Below are 22,550 nucleotides of genomic sequence, written 5' to 3' on the forward strand. Positions count from 1 at the left end.
TTCTAGGTGAAATTAAAACTGTGGACGTATCTCCTGCTTTATCTGAAACCCAAGATGCTTACAGATAGCAACTACAAGTTATGTTTCAGAACAGGTATCGTGAATTCTTGAGCTCTGCAAATGCTTAACTTCTTAAAAGCAGTAAGTGGACAAGTAGGTACAAACAGTTTTTCAGGGTTGGATATGGGGGAAGTTGGGGGTTTTTTACCATGTAGAGCGCCTGCCCAGGCACCCTGCACTTCAGTGTTTTGAGCAGTGCCCCTTATAAAACAGTGTTGTAGAATGGAAAAATTCCATTTTAAGCAAATCTGTAGGTATTTTGTTAAAATGACAAGGCAAATCCAAGAGTTGCTTCTATTTTGGGCCTAACTTGTTTTCATTTGTACAGTGTGCTAGTCTTGCCACGTGTTTGTATTCTCGTGGCCATTATTATAGGCATATTAATACAAACCAGTTTTCTGCATCTTATGCAAGAGTTGGTTTTGGAAGTGCATAACTTCAGTTTCTTTTTTTGAGTCTAAATCAAGAAATTACAAAATCTGGATTAATTTGTATTTGGCATGGGATTCCCTTACACTTTGCTACTGACCTATCCCGAGGCACTTGTTTCCTTGAGTTACTTAATCACCTTTCATCTGGCCTGTTGTCAGATCATCTTTGGAATGGTAAAGTGGTGATTAAGAGTCATTGGGTGACACAGGAGGCTTGGATGTGCAAATGTAGTAGGATGTTTAAATGCTGTGAGTTGTGTGGAAGAAAGGGGTGAGATTTGGAGGTGCTTCAAAATGCTGGTCCTGAACTGCTCTTCAAGCCTTGTCACATACCCTCCTTGCACAGACATGGCTGTAGTGATTGGAGTGGTGTGGGGGAAGGTGGGGTGTGAAAGCAGGGCATCTGATCCCCGCTGCTCATAAGGTTGGACCATTTTCGAACAGCGCCAAGAAACTTTTATTCATAACCTTGTAGCCAAGTATATGTGATGAAGAAAAGGAAGTTGTTTTTTTCTGCTGCTAGTTGATGTTTTGGAAACTGCTTGAAAGTTTGAGTAGGTACAGGTCTGAATTTCCAATGCAATTAGATGGGTAGTTCTGTATAGCTGAAGTGGACTTTATTTGCTTCCTTCAAACTTCATGCAACTGAATATAATGCCCGAGTTAGATATTTTACCCTACCATGCTCACTCATGTAGATGGACCCAGACCTCTATAGAATCTCAATCGCCAAAACCTAAAATGCTAAAAAGTAAATAAGCTGCTTTGGTTTGGAATATGCAAGTATTACTTGAATAAGCTTGCATTAACAGATTTTAAACTGCAGTTTATTTCTCTGGATATCTAACTTGATTTGGCACTAGAAATCCTAATAATTATTCTTGGACTCAAAAGTTGATATGAAATATAGACTGTGCTAAGAAGCCTAAGGTGGTAAAATCACCTAAAAAAATGTGAATTTTAACTATTTCTGGTTTTTCAAGTGACTTTCATGGGGCATCTTGAAAGTCTGAACTTTGGCATGTATCCTATCTGTCTGAGGTCTGTTGAGTCTTTGGGCTACTCGTAAGTTTACTGCTTTTCCTGTTCAGTGTCTCTTAAGAATGTTTTTAAAGCTGTTGAACTGAATGACCATTCAATAGAGGAGCAGTAAATTGGCTTGTCCTTAGGGTGAGGAATAACACAAGCTGTTTGTTTGTAAGATTGCGTTTAGGACACTCTTTCCTTCAGAGCAAACCTAGTAATCAAACTGTCAACCTAGTAATTAAATTGGAAGTAAAATTCAGTTTTCTCTTGCCAGTTTAAGGAATAGAAAAACTGAAGCGTTTGTGAAAGTCAGTAATAAAGGCATCTCGGATTAATTGTATGCAACTGATACCATTTAAAGTCTGCAAAGTTTCTTGAAACAGGGAGGTCCTTCTAGCTTCTCAAATTCCTCTATAAAGCAATGCTTAAGTTACCTCTGTGATGTTTAGCTTCATCTAGTCTTGCTACTGGAAAGGGAGAGTAATAATTCCTCCTGATGTTTGTACGTCCACACAGCTTTTTTGGGTGGAAAGAAGCTTAGCATGACAGAGGGCTGTCTGAAGCACTGTATCCTGATGTGTGTTCTTTTGATTTCAGGCAAAAGTAAAGAAGCTGAGATAAAGAGGATAAATAAAGAACTAGCAAACATTCGGTCAAAATTTAAAGGTAAGTGACTTGATCATACTAAACTATACATATTTCCTCATATGACATTTCTCTATGGGTTTTTGTTTTGTTTTTACATGTTTAGACTTTTTTGTCAACTGCTGATGGAAGCAAAATGCTAGACCAGGCTGTTAGAATAACTATTGAAAATGTTCTCTTAACTACAGAACTTCCTGCCAGTCCATGTGATTCTTGGCCATAACAGAAGAAAAGTCCCTCCTGTATCAAAGAATTGAGCTAGGGTTCACAAACTTTTTCTCATGCTTTGCATCCTTACCATGTAACTACTCAGCCTGTTTTCTTCCAGAAGGCTGTGAACTAGTCTGAAGAAACATGGGTGGATGTAGTTATTTCTGGTAAAACAGTAGCTGTTTAGACTTCTTCTCCTTCCCCTCTCTCTCTCCACTCCCTGCTCCTTGCTGACCGCTTTAGGGAAGTAATGGGTTAGACTATCTTCTAGCAGAATTAAGAAAAAAATATGTAGTTGATGATGTCATACATCTTGACCACTCCCATAAGCAACAGCAATACAAACTACTCATATGAAACAAAAGATATGCAGTGATTAATTCCATCCTCATGCATTCCAGAAGGCATTTAACTTTTAAACAGCACATGGTAAAACTCATGCTGTAACTGTATTCAAGTTGTGTATCTGGCCTCAAAGGTTCTGAGGGGTGGTTGAGATACTTTTGAATAGAGTTCTAGCAGTAGTGGCTGTGACAAACGTTCCATTTAAATAGATAACTGGGCTGTGTGCTTAGCTAGATAAGGTGTTGCAGTGTGGGGGTTGCATATGCAGCTTCAGAATTTGCTGTGTTCACATTAAACCTGTTTACCTTAATTATCTATCCTGACTTAGACTAGTGTGTCCATTTGGAAAACTCAGTGCATTAACAAAGCCTGAAAAAACTTTCCTGAACTTCATAGGGATCTGTTGCTACTTTTTAAGTGGTATGTCTCTTAAAGGCATATGAAGACCTGCAAAAACTTGAGTGTCAACAACAGCTTGGAAGGGAAAAGGTGACTACAGTGCAAGACACTCAAAAGTTAAGAAATGCTTCTAAAGTAGAAGCCATCACATGCCTCTGTGCTAATGTTTTTCTCTTGGATATCCAAGTATGCTTTATCCAGATTGGGGACTTCAGTGGTAGGGTAACTGAGGAAATTTTAATGGCTGCTTTTCTAGGGTAAATAGAAAAAGGAACTTTTGTTTAGTCACCTCTCTATGCTGTCACATTGTTTTTCGATTCCTTTTCATTGCAAAGTTTCCATCTAACACTGAAGTTGGTCTGATTTTTTTGCCAGAAGTAGCAGGCTTTGTGTATGTAGCCTGTTCTACAGACTGTTCTCTGTCACCAAATCAAAGTCTAAAGCTCGTGTCCATTTTCCAGACAGTGACCAGCAAATACTGCCTTCATGTGCTAAGTATGCATGCACACTGAGCAACTAGCACATAGTTCAAGGGTCTGTTAGAAAACTGCACACAAGAGTAACAGCCATTTTTCTTAGTTCCAGATGTGTGATCAAAGGGGATCATCTTATTGCCTAGTAAATATAAGCATAAAATTGTAACTTTTAAATAAAGCAGTTTAATGTCCAAGCAAGATCTGTGCTAGATGAATTAAGTATATCTTCCAGATAGAGACTGAGTTTAATTAAAAGTGTTTAAGAGGTTTTTGTACCCTTAAGAGGTTAGTCTAAGTTTCATGTTACTTTGTTTCAACTAATTTCATTAAGTTGATTAATCTGGAAGATACAGCCACAAAGACTGCTTGTTTTATCTTGATCTGTAGATATATTAACAATTATTCCACCTATGCCCTTCTGTGATCAAGAACAACTAGAGACTAATGCCTAGTTGGAAACCTTGCTGCAGTCACACTAACACAGAAATCTAGTTCTTTCAGCAACTTAACTTCGGGGTACACCACCTTTTTTATCTTGATTTGATTGATGGGCAAGCTTTAGTTTGTTTGCAAAACCTAATCAATTTTTCAGTAATGAAACTGGAACAGACTAAGTCTTCAGTTTGTAATGAAGGTCTGAAAACTTCAAAAGGCAAAAAAATTTAAAGTTATTGAAGCTGCTGTAGAACCTCTCTGCCTGCTGTCTGTTCAGTGTTCTTGAAGCATGAAGAAGGTTCTGTCAGACCTGCTCACTTCACTGCTGGAGTTAAACTTGCTGTTGTAAAGAAATGCAATAAGGCATTGCAGAAAAGTTCATAATGGTTAAGGCTGTTTAAGTACTGACTTGCAGGGATATAGTCCAGTTCTTACTGTTTGGCTGTGTTCATAAAAGCCTGTCCGGTTCTGTTCCTCAGTTTTGCAGTGTATTTTGTGGCTTAAATACAAAAATAATTAAAAGTACATGCACAGTAAATTCTTCTCTGGTTAATCATGATGCGGGGGAGAAATGATCATAGAAACCCTTGGCTGTGTAGAACCACAAATCAGGCAGTGATCAGAGAATGGAGGTGCTTTCAGCAAAGTAGTGCAGTAACTTCAGCTTGCGTACCTTTTGTATCTTTTAAGCACAGTTTAAATAGTTTTGAATAAATGTCAGTGTGTGCTCATTCAGTAGCTTCAGTGAAAGGTGACTAAACCTTCCCATTAGCTGATCTTCATTATGGCTACTTAATTACTGAATTTGTATGGATTTTAGGTGAAAAATCTTGCTTAACTGAAGACAATTTGATGTAGCCTGAAGGAAAACTAGACATAAATGTCACAATTTGGAAGAAGCTGAGTTTGGACAATGTGTGTAACTGCTTGAGGCCTTGAGAGTGTGAGGGAGGTGATAGCTGTGTATCTTTCTGCTGCAGAAGTTCTACAAGGGCTTTGTGCTGCATGGTTCTTCCTTGCAGAAGGGCTGTATAAAAATAAACAGACCTTCATAATACATTTTATTCTTGGTTTAAGTGAAGATCATTCAGTTTAACTCAGTGTCTTTTTATGTAGCTCTGACTTTTAAAAATGTTTTTAAATATTTTGGATTAAGACAAATGTGTGACTGAACTTAAGATGGAGTCCCTTGCTAAATAATTATGGGGAATACTGGTGCCCTAGGTTAAATACCTGGCCAAAGATGCAGCTGTTGGACTGGCTGCATTGTTGTAACCAGGGAAAAGTCTGACTATAAGAAGCAAAGCTGGCAGTAGTCCCTCTTGACATGGATATGTTCTTGCTTGAGACTAGCATAAGAGACTGGAATACTACAAGTATCCTTCTCTTCCTCTGGACCTTTACACTCTTCAGCATACTCTGTTGCAGTGTCTAGACCCCCACACCATGTAACTTGCAAGATACATTCTTCTACTGTTACAGACAGAGGCTAAGTATTTCTACTCTTGTTCTATCATGCAAGTAGCCAGCAAGTCTGTTATCTGCCTTATGTTTGGGTGACCTGCTATTTAAAGTACCCTTGTACTTAACAGGCTGGGATGAGACTGCATGTCCCTGGTAAAGTCATACTTTTCTTGAACTGATGGAATGTGTGCTATGGTTTTGGGTTCTGATCTGGCTTCTGTGCTCCAAGCTCAGAAGGAATCTAGAATCTCTGTACTTAAGGTGACTTTGTCTCTTGTTTCAGCATGAGGAAGCTCTATTTCTGAGGTCAGTGTGCCCTTGACAGTTGCTTTAAATGCTTCTGCATTAACTGAGATAAGATGTATATAGTAGAGAGAAACTGCAGCAGTGTAATAAAGCAGAAGTTGTAGGAGTTAAGTGTGGAGAAATACTATTCCTTTTGTTTTACATGTTTAGACTGTAAGCTGATTTTACTCCCATGCTTGAGTCAAACTAGAAGTCTGGCTGTCATAGTAATTGCTTTGGAAATGAGTGGGAAAAAAAATGAAAAAACATCTGGTTTATTAATTTGTTGTGTCATTTCGATCTCTCAGAGCAGAATTTGTGTACTAATGAAACTGCCCACAAATCTATAAGCTGTTCCTGCAGTCAAAGGAAATTTGTTCCCTGCTTGATTCAGGCTTGTTCTTTTTTCCAGATCTGTCATTAGATTGTAGTTTTGTTCTAGTAGCTTAATAGGGTTTCTGTTACAGATTTTTGGCTTGTGCAGAAGTACCCCAGTCTTAGTTGATAATCTAATTATTTTTTTACTTCAGCTTACTTGTTTTCCCAAATTCAGGCAAGCCTTTTCTATTGTCCCAAACTACACAGTAACCCTTTGCAGGAAGTTCAAGAAAACCTCTAAATACCTGTTTTAAACAGAAGCTGTGTAACAGTAAACTGCTTTCCTGGCAGGCTGTGAAAGTGTAGTCTTTATATTTACGATGGGTCTGGTTAGTCACACTGTCTTCTGATCATCTAAGCGATGTATGAAGGCAATCAGACAGTAAGATAATAAAGTGTCTTCAGTGACAAAGTGAATTGTTGGAAGTGAAACCAGGCTTCAAATATCACCTGAGTTGTAGGGCTGCTCTAGTAATACTCTCTTCTGTTGGTAGTAGTATGGTAACTAAATACTTAGCTTATGGATTGTTTAACACAAATATTCAGCCTTTCATTTAGAGGGCTTGGACTGTCACTCTTATGGAAAGACAAATCTTGTCTCAAGGTGTAGATGCATTCATAAAAAGCAACTTCATTTTTCTTAGCCTCTAAGATAGTAGTAGGCCTTCTGATACAGTATAGCACTGGATTGCTGTCAACTGCACGAACGTGGGTCAGTGTCAACCTGGGAAGGAAGCACACTGAATGGGAAGAAACACTTAAGGGTGTTGTCCATGCTGTTTTGCATAAGCCATGACTGCAGTTTTTAAAGCAAAGATTGTCTTGTCTTTGAGATGGCAATCAACCATCTGGATGCTAGTGAGACTAGACTTGTCAGGCTTTCTTACCCTTTACCCCACAGTGAAGATCCTGCAGAACTAAACTGCCTTCTTTGCCCCCTCTGACTGGTAGCAGGCTCTGTAGCTGTGCAGCAGGCTGGTTTTTAAGTATATGAATTACAAAGGCAGCTGTTGTTTTTTTTAACACATAGTCCAAATTAGAGGCAGAAGGTGCTGCCTGGGAACCAAAGGGTCTCATAATGCATTTGTGCCTTATTTCTTCCTTTTTGGAAGGCTGTGTGAAAGAGATCTATGAGCAATGAAACCCAAAACTTCCCTGTTTAAATGGTAGAGAGGTGATGCACAGAAATGTGAAAGTAGTAATTCTTTCTTAATAATAGTACCATTTGCTGATTAGCTGTTAATATTTTATTTCTTGGAAAAATGACTAAAACTTTCCAGGGAAAGCAAGTAGCCTTTGAAATGCCCACTGTGCTCAAAACCTGCTGACGTGCATTCTGAATCCTTCCTGTTTCTGCTGACTTGATTTGCAGTACTTGCAAATGTTCCCAAAAGCATTTAAAAATGAGCTGAGTTAAAAGAAATGATTGTGTATGGCAGTAAAGATAAAAGAACATGTGAAACTTCCTTCTGATCTTATTCGGATGTTTGCTTGAAGCTGGGGGAAGCTGTACTATTTTAGCACATACTTAAGCAATGAGACTTGTTAGTAATGTTTAAAATAGAACCTTTGTAACTCTTTGTAAATGCTACTTGGGAGGGAGAGTAATTGCATAGTTAAACTTGAAATTTCAGTAAGAATCTGAATCAAAGACTTCTTCAAAACACAGCTGGAGGTAGGCAACTACAGTGAGACCTTTGACTGCAATGGTCTTTTAAAATCTTGTTATTTAATTAGCACAGCAGTTGAAGAAGACAATGATGTTCTATTATTGCTGGGAACTAAAGGCTTTAAAGAAGAGTTCTAGCAACTGTTACTTGGCTTAAGTTAATAAGACTGACTTATTGAGAACCTTCATACTGACTTCAGTTCTGCGTAACAAGGGACAGAAGCTTTTGAAATCAGTCAGTAAACTTTTTTTTCTGTCTTAAGAAGAAGTGTTGTCTGTCTTAAAAAATCAGGTACTGATTTTTACAATATTCTTTGGTAGCACACGATGGAGAAAGAAGCTGCTTTTTCCTTGTTAAGTAGGATGGTGATATGTTTTGAGCTTGATTGCATGGCATAGTTCCATCAAAAATGCTTCACATACCCCAAGATCCAAGGACCTTGCTAATCTGAGCTCTTAAAATACTGGTATCTTGGAGGGATATAATGCTTTAAATAGCTGGGTCCTAAACCTGAAAAAAGGAATTGCCAAACCATGACAAATACTTTGTTGTGTGCCCCCTGCACCCCCGGTTTGTTCACTGATTATTTCTTTTCCTTCCAGATCTTATGCAGAAGACCAATTGAAAGTCAAATCCTAAGAGCTTGTAGAAACTATTCTTAAGCAACTGAAAAATGTTTAAAAACTAAAGCTGTCACTTTGCCTTTTCCTGTAATTTTTTTTTTCTTGCCTCTCCTAAGGAACGAAGCTATCTTTGATCTGCATCTCCCTACCGTGATGGCATGGGAAGAAGCTTCTGCTCTTGAGTACCATTTTCTTGGGAAAATAATATAACAGGAGGTATTATTTCCCCTGTTATAAATACAGAAGACTTTGTTCATCTGCTGCTCAAGCCATAGTTTGAAGGCCACAGCAGATAGACTGGCATGACTGAATATCTACTCTTCCCTCTTGCCATATTGCTTCCAAAGAAGGGGGAAAAACAAAACCCAACCCCAGACTTTCTCCCCCCAAATCTGCATGTCTCCGTTTTTTCCTAATGTCAATTCAGATGTCTAGTAAAGCATACTGCCCTGGACTTGTTTGCTGGCTCAGCAGGAAAATAGTGTTATGGCAGCAAACTGTAGATGTGACTCTAAAGAAAACATGTCTTTGGGCAGCTTTCTGCAGAGCTGGCTGTTGTCAGAGGATCCAGTATAGCAGCATTTCACTGTCATGAGTATCTTCAGTAACACTTCCTTCATGTATCTAAGTAAAATGTGATGTGTATTGGCTTGGTGGTGTGGACCTGAAGGCAACTTTTCTTTGCACAGCATAAAAATAGCTTGAAGGTAAAGCTTCTTTTGTTGGTAACTGATATGCTGTCTGTGCTGGTTAAAAAAACCAACAACCAAAACCCTCAAATGAAGGGTGCCTAAGACTCAGATTTGAAGGGTATCCGTGTCCATATTAAAATAGCAGTCATGTGCTTGAATTTGTTTTCTCAGTTGAAATAAAACTAAATAATAGAAGTTTCTAGAGTTGAAACAGAAAGCAACCCCCCAAAATGCATAGTTGCAGCCTGTAGGCATAACTTTTTATCATTGTCTACTTCAGCACACCAGTATGCTTTCTCGTAGTTCACTAATGTTACATGGCTTCACATGTTGATGGTAGTGCTCATTCCTTCACAAACTATAAGCTTATAGTGATAAGGTTTCTGTTGTTTTTATACAGTCAGTGAGTGTAGTGTGAAATCTATGGGAGCTGTAGATGCACGTGGCATGAGAAATCAAACCTGCTTCTGCACCAGTGGATGAGAAGGACGAAGGAGAAACTTCTATACTACTAAGATTTCGTATTAAATATTTAGCTGCATACTACATAAATCAGAAGTGTGGTTTGTTTGGGTTTTTTTTGTTTTGTTTTTAAAAAGCAGCTTTGAGCTTTTTTGGTAAGGTCAATGAGTTAGGGATATCTTATTTAAGCTTTACTTTATGCAGTGCTATTCTGGCTGAACTTACCCATCACTAAGGAATACACACTGATCTGACAGACTAGTTATTCTGGGCCCAGAGTGCAGAGGCTAAGGAGCTTATATAGCCTTTTAGGCAGCAGCATCTATCAAAATTTTATTACCCTGACTGAGCTCTCTAGCATTCAGGCTTGCCTGATTTAGTGGCTACTCCTTTATCTCTTGATTTGGGGTAGGGAGAGAATGTTGTGCAAAAAGTATATGTTCACATGCCCTTTTCTTCAGGAAAAGTCGTTGTCTGCCTGAGGAGCTGTAAGCTGCTGTACTGTTCCATGTAGCTTTTACAAGCTTCTAAAATACAGCAGTCCTACAACATAAGCCTAAACCTATTTAGGGTGCATTTTTCTTCTAAAACTGAAATAATTGTGAATACTTTCATTTTACAAATGCTTTAAAGCTCTCACAGTATTCTCATTTCATGTGTTTTTTTCAGTACTTTGGGATATGGCTCTATCATTTTATCTTTTTAAAAAGACTTGCTATTTTATTTTGTTGCTACTGAGTTCTTTACTGTGGTGCACTTCAGTAAGTGTGTTAAGACCTTTTACTGTGATAAAGGTTTGATAACTGGTTTAACAAGAGAACTTGTATGGCAGACATATAGCTGCTCTTAACAGAAACAGGAAAACCAAAATTGAGTAAACGCGTATGTACTGACTCTTAACAAGAAAATACTTCAAGGACATAGCAGGATAATTCAGGGACTAGCTGATAGCATTGTCATTACTGTCCTTTAGGATCTAGATAATGGGAAATGGCATTAACACTAAAAGCTTCAGGTTTTGGTGGGGTTTTTTCCTTATAAATTAATTTCAGATTTAGATAAATATTTAATCATGTGAATGTCTTGTTGATTCAGTAACAGCCTAGCTTTTTCAGAGTTATGCATTTTACTGTCTCAGATCATTAGGAAGAGCTACAAGCTACCCGTGTTGTATGACTGGGAATTTTTTTTAAAATGCAGGAGTTGTTTGATTGTCTGGCACCTGTTGATGATGGTTTGTGATAATTTTCATGTGTTTAGCACAAAAATGATGTGAAGACTTACAGTCCTTTAAGTCAGAGATAAGTGGATATATTTAGCTTTTTGCTCACTGTAGAGTGAATAAAAGCTGAAATAATACACTTAAAATTTGTGAAATTAAAGTACGACAATAGCTGAAGCCTCAGTTTGTCCCTCAGTACATCTCAGTTCGTGCTAGGTACAGCTGTTAAGTCTTGTTACTGTAAGATATGATGGGGGTACCTCAGTGGAACTGAGGAGTGGGGGAGCCAGGTATAGGAACAATACAGGCTTAATCGTTCTTTGTTTCCTTGCTTTCCAGGTGACAAGGCTCTGGATGGTTACAGTAAGAAAAAATATGTCTGCAAACTGCTTTTCATCTTTCTCCTGGGGCATGACATTGACTTTGGTCACATGGAGGCTGTAAACCTGCTCAGTTCCAATAGATATACAGAGAAACAAATTGTGAGTAATTCGGTCTCTATAAAAGATAAGCTATTCTGCCTAATATTCTGCCTCAGCTGGATAGTCTGTAAGAGACTTTGCTTCATTCCCCTGACCCCATCTTAAAGCCTTATTTTGGATCTAGCAGTGATTCTGAAATCTAACCACTTCTGTGCACAGGGAATCTTGTACTAATTGTAAAAGCTGATATGTACACTCTGCATAAAATTATTACTCTCGTTAAGAAACTGCCTTGAGTCTTACATTAAAAGGTAAATAACTTTTTAATTTTCAGAATGTCTCTTTAAATCTTTCTAGGTGAGGTTGTGTTTATCAGGTACATGTAACCTACTAGTGTCTGAATAATGAGCCAAGTTCTTGATTTGCTCCCATTCATTTAAAATGATCTTTTGAGTATATGGTGAAATGGGTGGAACACTTAAAAACTGATAAATTAGGGTAACACTAAACTTACCATTTTTGTTTACTTCACTTAATCTTTCTAGCCTTTGGTCTGCTATCTAAATAACTATTTCTGCCGAAATAGCTATTTCTGCCATAACTGTATGTCCCAAAGAATTACTTGTGGCATTAACAGAAAACATAATTTAAGTCAGCTACATTCAATTTTCATTTTCCTTTTTCTGAATCACAGGGATATCTCTTCATCTCCGTACTAGTAAACTCTAACAGTGAGCTGATTCGCTTAATAAACAATGCGATCAAGAATGATCTGGCCAGCCGCAACCCCACCTTCATGGGACTTGCTCTGCATTGTATCGCTAATGTGGGTAGCCGGGAGATGGCAGAAGCATTTGCTGGAGAAATTCCAAAAATACTTGTAGCTGGGTAGGTATGACATGCCTCCTTCAAATAACAACACTGATAAGCCTTTTCAGCAGCTCTGTTCCATTGCAGCAGCTTAATCCATGCTTAAAGCTATACAGCTGTGGGCTTGCAGTACAAATAGTGACAATTTCCAGTAACTGCAGATAATTTGATATACCTGAGCATGGCATTGCTTGTATAAGCATACAAATACAATATCTTGAATAGGCTTTTACAGCTTTGTTTTGATCCTGTTTCTGTTCTGTTTAAACGTGTGACAGTGAACTCCCCTGAAATGTGTATGTTTTACTTCCTTTATCTCTCCTGATGCAAAGAACAAATAAATGAACCTAAACAGATGTTTATACTACAAATTTTGTTATAAACTGAAGCTGCTCTTTAAATGGTCCTGACTTCATAAGGAATGTGAGAATATTCTGTTGTGTGAGCTTGCTTTCTTCCTCTACTAGCCATGTAAACAGCAATTGCTGTAAATGGCAAATAGTCACAACCAACTTTCTGACTTTACCTTTGTATAGCTAGGAGTCTCTAAAAAGACCTGGCAAATATTTGGAACTCTAGTTAAGTAAATCTAAAATGAAACTTGTGATTGCAGGGCTAATTTATTTTGAGACTTAGAATGTCCAAGTGCAAACAGTGCATTTAAACTCTTATGGATATTAAGTGTTTTACAATATGCATGGTTCTTGTTTTATAACAAACTAATGTCTTACATGAATATAAAGAAGTAACATGTTGTGCAAGAACTGTATTAATACTCTAAATGTCAAGCACTGGAGCTTGCAAACGTTGGAATTGTGCTTGCTTATGCAACACTAACTCTGACTGTGTCTGTTGTGTGCACTGTCTGAGTTGGCGACAAGAGGAAGGATATAATGTGATATCTAGTTGCGGTGAAATTCTTAGGAAAGACTTCTGAATTCTTGAAATAGTGTTTCTATAATGCCACACTTGAACACTTACTATTTTGCAGAGCTGAAATGTAGTATGGGCCAGAAAAAGAAGAATAAGCACCTGGCACCTGATTTTTCAGTATGGGTCTGGCCTAGTAGAGGAAATGGGGGAGAATCTATCCCATAATTCCACCTTTCTTAGACATGGAATTCCCTATGCAAGGGCACATGTTTAGAGGTGACACATTCTGGAGCACTGTCAGGCTTGTTGTCCTGTCCTGCACTGCCCTTGCCAGGTTCTATTCTCCATGTAGCATGGTGGAAACAACATTGCAATGATGAGTCATGGGTTTTAATAAGCTAACCTTAAAAAGTTCAAAAAATTTCCCTTAGGGTTATCAATCATAGACAGAGTGCAGCACCTTCAGTTCAGACTTGTTTGAACTCTGAGCTGTGTTTATGTTCTGTGATCAGCCTTCAGGGCCTCATTCTTCTGCATTTCTAAGAGAATATATATAAAATGTGTATGTGTATATGTTATATCTAAGTGACCCATGCAGAATCAGCAGTTAGTTATACTTGCAACTTTAGTGTAGCTCCCTTTGCTTGGATGTAAATTGGAGAGAGGGAGTGGATGGGGAGGGAAGGAATAGGTTGGTTTGTTGTTTATTTTAACTGAGGAACAATTGGATCCTATGGAAAACTGGTAAATTCATAAAGAATAGGTGGACTGAACTTCTACTGGGGATGTGGAGGTTTCTGAACATTTAACCAAGATTGCACAGTATAAATTGCCTCTTAAAACTTTCCGTGCTAATGCTCTGTATATTTTTCAGCTCTTTGTGCAACATACAAAATGCTTAATTGACCACTTTGTGAAAGAGAGTTCACTGAACTAGAATAGTATCAGGCTGCTCTTAAAATAGTCCATTTCTGTGCCAGCAACATGGATGGCAAGGTGAATAGAATTGTGGGTTGCATGCTTGGTGACAGCAAGCTGACTTGCATGCTAACTGTAGGTACTGAAGCTGTTGAGCAGTTAATGATTTGTATGTGATACACAGGACCTATTAGGAGATCCAGCTTTGGTCACATGCATAATGTAGTGTACCTTAACTGTTTGACTTGAGTCAGTTTGGAAGCAGCTTATTCTTGTGATTAGATGAGCTTGTGCTTATCTAATGATGAACTTTCAGGTCTGATAAAAAGATGTGAAATGTCACTCTAAGATGCAAAGAATCATTATAGAGGCTACTAGACATATGTAATGGTTGAAAACTTGACTAGTTACACTTACTGGACAAAAAACTAAGAACAAAAAATACTGTAACAAAGGAAGAATGTAAGGAATTTAATGTTTCAACTTCTGTTGGAAAGATGCTACCTGGCTAGGGATGCTGAGTCAGCACAAAGGCTAGCATAGTGCTGGCCTGCAAGTATTGCTGTGACTTAACCACTGTATTTTAAATTCATATTTATATCTTGTAGAGATACTATGGATAGTGTGAAGCAGAGTGCTGCCTTATGCTTGCTCCGTTTATATAGAACTTCTCCTGACCTTGTCCCCATGGGAGATTGGACGTCTAGAGTGGTGCATCTCCTCAATGACCAGCACTTGGTAAATCAGCTTCATTATGCTTCTTGGGTCTACTACTTATAGAGAATGATGTCACTTCTGCTGTTATATACACTATTAATTTATTTTTTCTTGAGTCTTTCAAGCAAGTGGTTCGCTGTTTTCTTCAGGCTAGCAGAAGGAAATGGAAGGAGTTGTCCTTTTTTTAGTTGCTATCTATATTAATTTTAAATAAAGTTTTGTTTACTTACCTTTTTCTTGGAGATATAAGAATGGTACGCACAAGTTCTTCTTCTGCTCTGGCTGTAACTAAATTAACCTTGTATCTTGTGATCCTAAGTCATATTGCATAGGTTTAATACTAATTTTCCTAGGCCTTTTAAGACTAGACCTGCACTAAAAATGCAAGGCCTGATTTGTTAGTGCTTGGACTTCCTTGTCCTGTGGTATCCATGTTGTCATTCTTATCTTGCTGGTTCAGAAAAACCTGTTGTTCTAGATAAGTCTCTTGTTTTTTCCCTCTGTCTAGTTACTTTATCAAAGTAAGGCCATTAGGACTTGTGCTTCAGCAGTAATAAGAGTGCTTTAGTCTGCAGTAATATAAAATGTTTGTGTTACACAAAGCCCTCTCTTCATGTTGAGTTATCAGAATTCTTTCCTGGATGATCTGCTGCATCCTACTTCTTCTACTCATGCTTCTCTTGTGTAATAAGACAATTTACATCCATGCTTTATATAAATATAGCTCTCTAATTTTAGATGTACTATCCAAACATGAGACAAAGCTAATGCAAAAATAGCATTAAATGCTCTACAAGCATGGCAGTATCATGCTGTTGAAAATCCTGTTGGATTTTGAAGATGTGTAATTAGTCTAGCTGCTAGCCAAATAAAGGCTTTTTAATGTGGGGCTTTGTCATGGGGATAAACTTAGTTTTGTTGTATATCAAAAAATACTTGAAGTGAAAGGTGTTAATGGGTAGCATCTTAAACTGGTACAAAGTCTAATTTATTGGTTTGGGTTTTTTCCAGGGTGTGGTTACTGCAGCTACAAGTCTGATAACCACTTTGGCACAGAAGAACCCAGAAGAGTTTAAAACTTCAGTCTCCTTGGCAGTGTCTAGATTAAGCAGAGTGAGTCCAGTGATAACCCTGATAATACTTTACTGTTGCTTAATTTACTCAGCTTTCTAGGTTAGCTTATTGTTGCTTATTTATTTAGCTTTCTAGGTCAGATTAGTTCAGTGTACCATTAAAAGTGAAGATTATTCAATTTCACTTCATATAGCTGGTTCAGTTAACCTTTCTTAACACTTGTTTACAAGGGTAGAAAACTGTATTAGCTTGCTCAAACTTTCTTGGTGTAATCCTTGCTATGCTCCAAGTTTATGTAGCAAAAACATGTCTTCCTCTCTCACCTACTTGTATTTGAAAGGATCCTCATGATGCAGTTAAGTATTTAATCCTCATTTTATGGTATTGTAACACCAAAGAGTAGTTGAATCAAAGACTGATCCTGCAAACTTCTGCACAGAACCCTCAGAAATACAGCCTGTACTTTAAGCTTCTTATAAGATGAATCTTCTTTCCTTCTCCCTCTTTTGAGCTGCTGTGAGGTTAAGAATCATAAGCATTTGATATTCTGTAAATGGGTGTAGGGGGTTAAGCAAGAGTAGGAGGTGCAGGGAGGAATGGAGAGACATTTTAGTAAGTTAGCATCTTCATGCTGGAAAACTTACATATGGTTTTGTTTGATTTTTGTCTTTTAGAAAGTATGCAAGATGTGGGAGGATGGTACTTCACACATGTATTTCAGACCCAGATTTATGTGGTGTTATACCCAAAATTACTTGTAGTTCAGAGAAATTTAATTTATTTTCAAATATGAAGATTTTGTCTAATACTTAAAAGCAAGGGAGTGCTGAAGGAAGTGCATAGCTGTTCTGTAATGGAGCAGCAAGAATTAGACAGTTTCTTTGAGCAAAGCTAGTGCCAAACTTATGCTTATCCTAGAATCAAAGGGGGAAAAGAAATGCATGAAGAGGGGTACTCTGTCTGAAACCTAGTCTAATCCTTAGCACACTTCACTATGCATATAAACTTCTTCTGGGAAAGCTATCTGTTCTTTGTTCTGCAGTGTTGAATGTTACTGAAGGTGTCAGTTGGTCTTTCTGCTTTAGTTCAGTCTGTCGTAGCATCTTGTGCTTGAATTCCAAGTTCACCTGTCAGCAGTCAACTATAACACTGTATTCAGGCTTTCTGTTGGCTGAAACTATGAATTGCTGAACCAAAGAAATTCAAGCTTCTGGTTAAACATTTTGGTGTTACAAGATGGTAATCTTAATTCCTAAGAAAAGCAAGTGTGCTTTCAGTAAGAGACTTCCTAGACTACTGTATCTGTAAAACTGAATTACAATTACTAGGGAACTTGATGGTATACTTGTAGTATGACAACTTGCACCTAATTAACTACTGAATTAAACATTGCTAGTGACATAGTTTTGTAAGCCTCTGTCAGAGGTGACCTACAGTGTTCTTTGGCTCCTTCTCATGACTGCACATCACTTAACTTCAGTGGCTGACATGTCGTCTGCTTATTTTACAGATTGTAACTTCTGCATCAACAGATCTTCAGGACTATACATACTACTTTGTTCCTGCTCCTTGGTTATCTGTGAAACTTCTGAGGCTGTTACAGTGCTACCCACCTCCAGGTAATGCACAAATCACAACAGTGGTCATATCTTTTTATGCAGTACGCTATTTCCAAACAGCTGTTGTGCTACAGTGTTATAACTTGAAGTGCAAGCACATTGTCTTGAAGACAAGGATGCTGAAGTCCATACTCTTGAGTGTTTCAGACTGTTAAAATTAAACACAACATAATTCAAAAGGCCACATAGCTTAGAGCAAAGTGTCAAACCAGTGTGCATCTTAAAGTTGCAACTGCTATTTTAAACATTCTTTAATGTTATAAACTATATTAAAACCTTGAAATATATTATAGTGCAGATCGCATTTGGCTTTTGTGCTCACCCAAATAGAACTGTGGCTTACAATTCTTTTGCTGACTGTATGTTGGGGAAGGTGGACTGTTTTTAATGTATCAGAATACTTAAGTTTATTCAGATTTGGCAAGGTGGAAGGCCTAAGGTAGGGATTAAGGTGTTGAGCAAAATGAAGTTGTCCAACGGCTTGTTCTTCTCCAGAAGACCCTGCGGTACGTGGTCGTCTAACAGAATGCCTGGAAACTATTCTTAACAAAGCGCAGGAGCCACCAAAGTCCAAAAAAGTACAACACTCAAATGCAAAGAATGCTGTGCTGTTTGAGGCAATAAGTTTAATTATACATCATGACAGGTGAGCTGTGAGAATAATTCTATTATGAGAGGATTTTTTTAATGTGAAAAGCTGTGGCTTTGTCTTGAAGACTAAATGAAATTTTACTGGGGGGGGGGGCGTGGAGAGCAGAATATGAAGTTGCTCGCTAGATTGGAACACATCCACAGCAATGGAACTGAACAGTATTAATGAACTGTGTTGCTGTCAGCATATTTTTTACTGCTTTTTCTTGCTGTTTTTTTTTTTTGTGTTTTGTATTGACCCTACCACTCTAATCCAACAAAGGTTATTTGCTCACAGTGTCTGAGCAGGGCTCACAGTGACTTTTCACTGGTGGGGCGTTCTAGCAGACACTTCGAGGCATTTTAAGAAATTTCCACTGCAGAAATAGTATTCTGTATTTGGTGTTCTCAAACCTGTTGCTTTTAACACTTTCACTTTTTCTCCTGTTCTGTGCAGTGAGCCAAATCTACTAGTCCGTGCCTGTAACCAGCTAGGTCAGTTCTTGCAGCACCGAGAAACTAATTTGCGTTACCTAGCACTGGAAAGCATGTGCACGCTTGCCAGCTCTGAATTCTCACATGAGGCTGTGAAAACACATATAGAAACAGTTATCAATGCACTGAAGGTAAATATTTGATTGTGCAGTCTGTTTTGAGTGTTGTCTTCTCCCCTATCTCAATGCCCTCTCCCCCACTGTCCCAAGCCCCTGTCCCCAATTAAGCTAATAACACTTGGGGACCAAATGAGTTATTCTCAGAAGTCTGTTTTAGGTTTTTAGCTTAATCCTGCAAAATCTTGCTGTGCTGGCAATGATAGAGGTCAGCTTCAGTTTATTTCTGCAGTTGACTAGTAAATCTAATACTTGTAGCTGTTGGCCCCTGTAACACTTTGGTATCTCCTCAAGCTGTAGACTGAAGATGAATAATTCTTTCAAAACATGGAATTTCAAAACAGAGAATGCTGGGAAGACTTTGTTTTATTACTGTCTTGCTGGTATCGGACACTGTTCCCTCACTGCAGCAGGTGATGGGGAGCAGTAGAGCAGATAACTTCCACTGCAGAATCAGAAAGTCAAGAAACCGGAAAGACACATTCCCAGGCCATGTTTATGTGAAAAAGCAGAAGTCGAAAGAGGAATACCAATTTGCATGTAAATTTACTTGCACACTTCAGTGTTTACACATTTTCTTCCAAGCTCATGCTGTAGCATATTAATACATTTGTCTAACTTTAAAGTACCTATCTGTTCTAGCTGGGCTTCTGTTGATACAAGGCAAGCCCAACACTAAACCTGCAGGTAGCTAATTGCTCATTGGTCTGGTGACAATTTGACAATTTCAGCCATTTATTAGTGCATCTGTGGCCAGTGGTGCCAGTTACCCAGGGCATCACAAACTCATTCACCCTAGTTAGGGTAGTAGTGGAGTATTCTGTACAAACTCCTCCTTCCTTTCAGCACTTGCACAAATTTGAATATATATCCTACAGAAAGAAAACCTGATGATTTGAATTTTTTTAACATTATCTAAAAGCAGGAAGCTATCTGAGTCTCCAGTGATCTCTTTCTGGGTGACTGAAAGTGAGAATAACATGAGAAACTCATAGCTTCTGTAAAGGGTATATCCAAGTTCATTGTGCGTCTGAAGGATTATGAAAATGCATTTGTTTTGAATTTGACTATGGATTATAGTAAGTTTCATCTCTTCAGTAAGTTGCATGTGCTTTCCGAATACAGATTAAATCATCTTTACCTCTTGCTGTGTGTCCTTTTGCAGACTGAAAGAGATGTAAGTGTGCGACAAAGAGCTGTAGATCTCCTGTATGCAATGTGTGACCGAAGCAATGCCCAACAGATTGTGGCTGAAATGCTGAATTACTTGGAGACTGCTGATTATTCCATTAGAGAAGAAATTGTGAGATATTTGTGTTTCCTTAAGTTTTTTCATAGCTGGCTTTGGCACCATATGTATCATTTATTGATTGGGATGCTGCATAGTCTGTGATAAAGATTCTTTTTCATGGTGATTTAAAAAACAAACAAACAAAACCCCAACCAACCAAACAAAAAAACCCCAACCAACCCCCCAACCCAAACCCTAAGTTTGTAGTCTAATAGCAAATATGTTCTTCATTTAAATTAATGGGGCAGGGAACCCCTTGGAAACTAGGAATTTTAAAAACTAATCTTGGTCTCGGGGTGTTGCACATAGAAAGTAAAGTGAATTTTATCAATGCTTGAGCAAATCCAATCTCTAGATCTGAGAGTTATGTTCTACTCTGTTTAATAGCTTCAAAAATTAGTGTGATAAATACATTTGTAGGTAGAACTTCATACTGTGTATGCTGTGATAACTTTCAGTCTAAGGATTCCCCAAAACAATACCTTATAGTCAGCTAAGAGAGGCATGATAGCTATCTCCTTCCCAGCAGGAAAAAAATGCAAGAGTTGAAATACTCACTTAAGAGCTGCCTTAGAATGGTAGCCAAAACCTGTACTTATGGTAATTATTTAGCTTAGTTAAGTGCTGAAGTTTCTTGAGTGGAGAAGTTAACATAGAATACAGTGTTGAGTTACTTCTTGTGCTGTCCTGTTGCCGTTGGTAATCCACCCTGATGTGGCAGATAATGTGAATTGCATTCTGTTAATTTACTACTCTTTTAAGAGTAGGCCAGTATAAATGGAACTGATAACAAATTATGTGGATGTCTCTTTCTGTGCTGATTGTTTGCTTCAGGATATAGAAATCTTAGTATGACCTGAAAAAGTCAGCTATATTTTGGAGACTCTGGTCTGTCTATGCTAGCTTGAGTTTCCATTCTTTTTTTTTTTAGAGGTCTCCAGTTTCCTATTTGGTCCTGTCTTGGTGATGGTTTAGATGGTGGTTTTATAGCAAACAAAAAGTGTTCAATAAATTGCTCTTGATTGCTTGGGTACACAGTTGAAAAGCCACAGATGCAACATATTTGAATGCATTATGGGGAAAGCGTTTATGTACCTGGCAACTGGTGTGTTCTGGCACAGAATTTAAACGTTCATCTTTCACCTTAACTGTGGGAGCAAGTGACCAAGCTGATGCATTTGAAGCTGAGGCTTCTGGGTTACTGTGGGGTATCACTAGGTGTATATGAAAGTGAATCGTGATACACGGCTTACAGTAGAAGCCAGTCAACCTTTATTCTCTTTTATGTGTATTCAGGTTCTCAAAGTTGCGATTCTAGCTGAGAAGTATGCAGTGGATTATACTTGGTATGTGGATACAATCTTGAATCTGATTCGCATTGCTGGTGACTATGTTAGTGAAGAAGTATGGTATCGAGTTATTCAGATTGTCATCAACAGGGATGATGTTCAAGGGTACGCAGCAAAGACTGTTTTTGAGGTAAGAATAATTGCTTTCAATTCACTTTCAAAATGAGGTAGGAATTAAGTAAGCACCACATAATCTAGCAAGTGTGTGTGCTTCCCCATGTTAGGGAGGAGGAGAAATGTGATCGTGAATATTTCACAAAATGCTGCTGAAGCTTTCTGTAAGACTAGCATCATAGATTTTCAGAGCCAGCGACTGTATTAAGTTGAGAAGCTTATCTGGCTTAATGTAGACTACAACCTGGTACTGTTCTGTTTTTGGTGAGGGAGGGCAGGGTGTGTTATGCTGGGTTTTTTGTTATTTTGGTGGATGGCATTGATTGGATGGCTTAGTAAGGAAATTGCATTACCTGGAAAATTACTGAAGTGTAGTACAAATAGAAGCCTTTTACAGGGTGGCTTCCCCCCCCCCCCCCCCTTTTTTTTTTTTTTTTTGTTTTCTGCATGCAGGAATCCAAAACACTCAGAATGATAACTTGATAATCCTTCTGGAAGCATATACCCATTCATTGTGTTCAGGATCTGATAAAACTGGAATTTGAGCTATTAAAGGAGAACACTTTCAAATGTCTAGTCTTGTTGCTCTGACTATTTGGATTCTTCATATGGACTTTCTACTTTTCTTAATTTTCTTTGTTAAATGTTTAAGCTGACTTTCAGAACTCATCCCTGCTATGTGTTTCTTCATACTCAATAAAAACAGTATTTTTATCTTGGACAACTTCAGCACATTCTTGCAAGGTTTAAATTAAGTATATTAACATCTTTTTGACACCCCTAAAGATGTAAGGGTTAACCTCAGCAGCTCTGTCTGTCCTCAGAAGTCCACAGTACTGCTAGATGAGCTTAAGAGTGCTCTTAAGCAAGTAATACTTACGTTGGAGATTCTTATATAAAGTCATACCACCTATCATGCTTTTCTCATAAATGCTCTGTAGTGCCTAGACCTATGGTCTCTTACAGGAATGTAGACTAGGAAACTGGACATGGAAGTGACAGAAAAGATCTTCTTTGATACATTACATTGATGACTCTTAATGTGTTCTTACAGGCCCTTCAAGCTCCAGCATGTCATGAGAATCTTGTAAAAGTAGGTGGCTACATCTTGGGAGAATTTGGAAATTTGATAGCAGGTGATCCAAGATCAAGGTAAAACACCTTTTAAAATACTGAATTGAAGCAGTAACACTTTCTGTAAAGAACCTAATGTCTATTAAATATTCCTAAAGGCCAGTT

At 38.1% G+C, this 22,550-nt stretch overlaps 1 protein-coding gene across 4 annotated transcripts in view; it reads left to right on the forward strand.

Annotated features, from left to right (window-relative positions):
• The window catches only part of AP2A2 (adaptor related protein complex 2 subunit alpha 2), a 45,247-nt gene that overhangs the window by 11,792 nt on the left and 10,905 nt on the right, over window positions 1-22,550 (forward strand). For 2 of the 4 annotated variants that reach the window (XM_049820720.1, XM_049820722.1), the window contains exons 2-12: window positions 2,115-2,183; window positions 11,163-11,305; window positions 11,940-12,133; window positions 14,515-14,644; window positions 15,635-15,736; window positions 17,208-17,316; window positions 17,815-17,962; window positions 18,404-18,572; window positions 19,723-19,860; window positions 21,145-21,327; window positions 22,366-22,463. In XM_049820720.1, coding sequence (XP_049676677.1) covers window positions 2,115-2,183; window positions 11,163-11,305; window positions 11,940-12,133; window positions 14,515-14,644; window positions 15,635-15,736; window positions 17,208-17,316; window positions 17,815-17,962; window positions 18,404-18,572; window positions 19,723-19,860; window positions 21,145-21,327; window positions 22,366-22,463 — 1,483 coding nt within the window. Of the gene's footprint in view, window positions 1-2,114; window positions 2,184-11,162; window positions 11,306-11,939; window positions 12,134-14,514; window positions 14,645-15,634; window positions 15,737-17,207; window positions 17,317-17,811; window positions 17,963-18,403; window positions 18,573-19,722; window positions 19,861-21,144; window positions 21,328-22,365; window positions 22,464-22,550 lie in introns of all 4 variants that reach the window. The other 2 variants (XM_049820719.1, XM_049820721.1) reach the window with 1 other exon arrangement.

This window comes from Accipiter gentilis, chromosome 17, assembly GCF_929443795.1.
Source record: "Accipiter gentilis chromosome 17, bAccGen1.1, whole genome shotgun sequence".
Lineage (NCBI taxonomy): Eukaryota > Metazoa > Chordata > Aves > Accipitriformes > Accipitridae > Astur > Astur gentilis.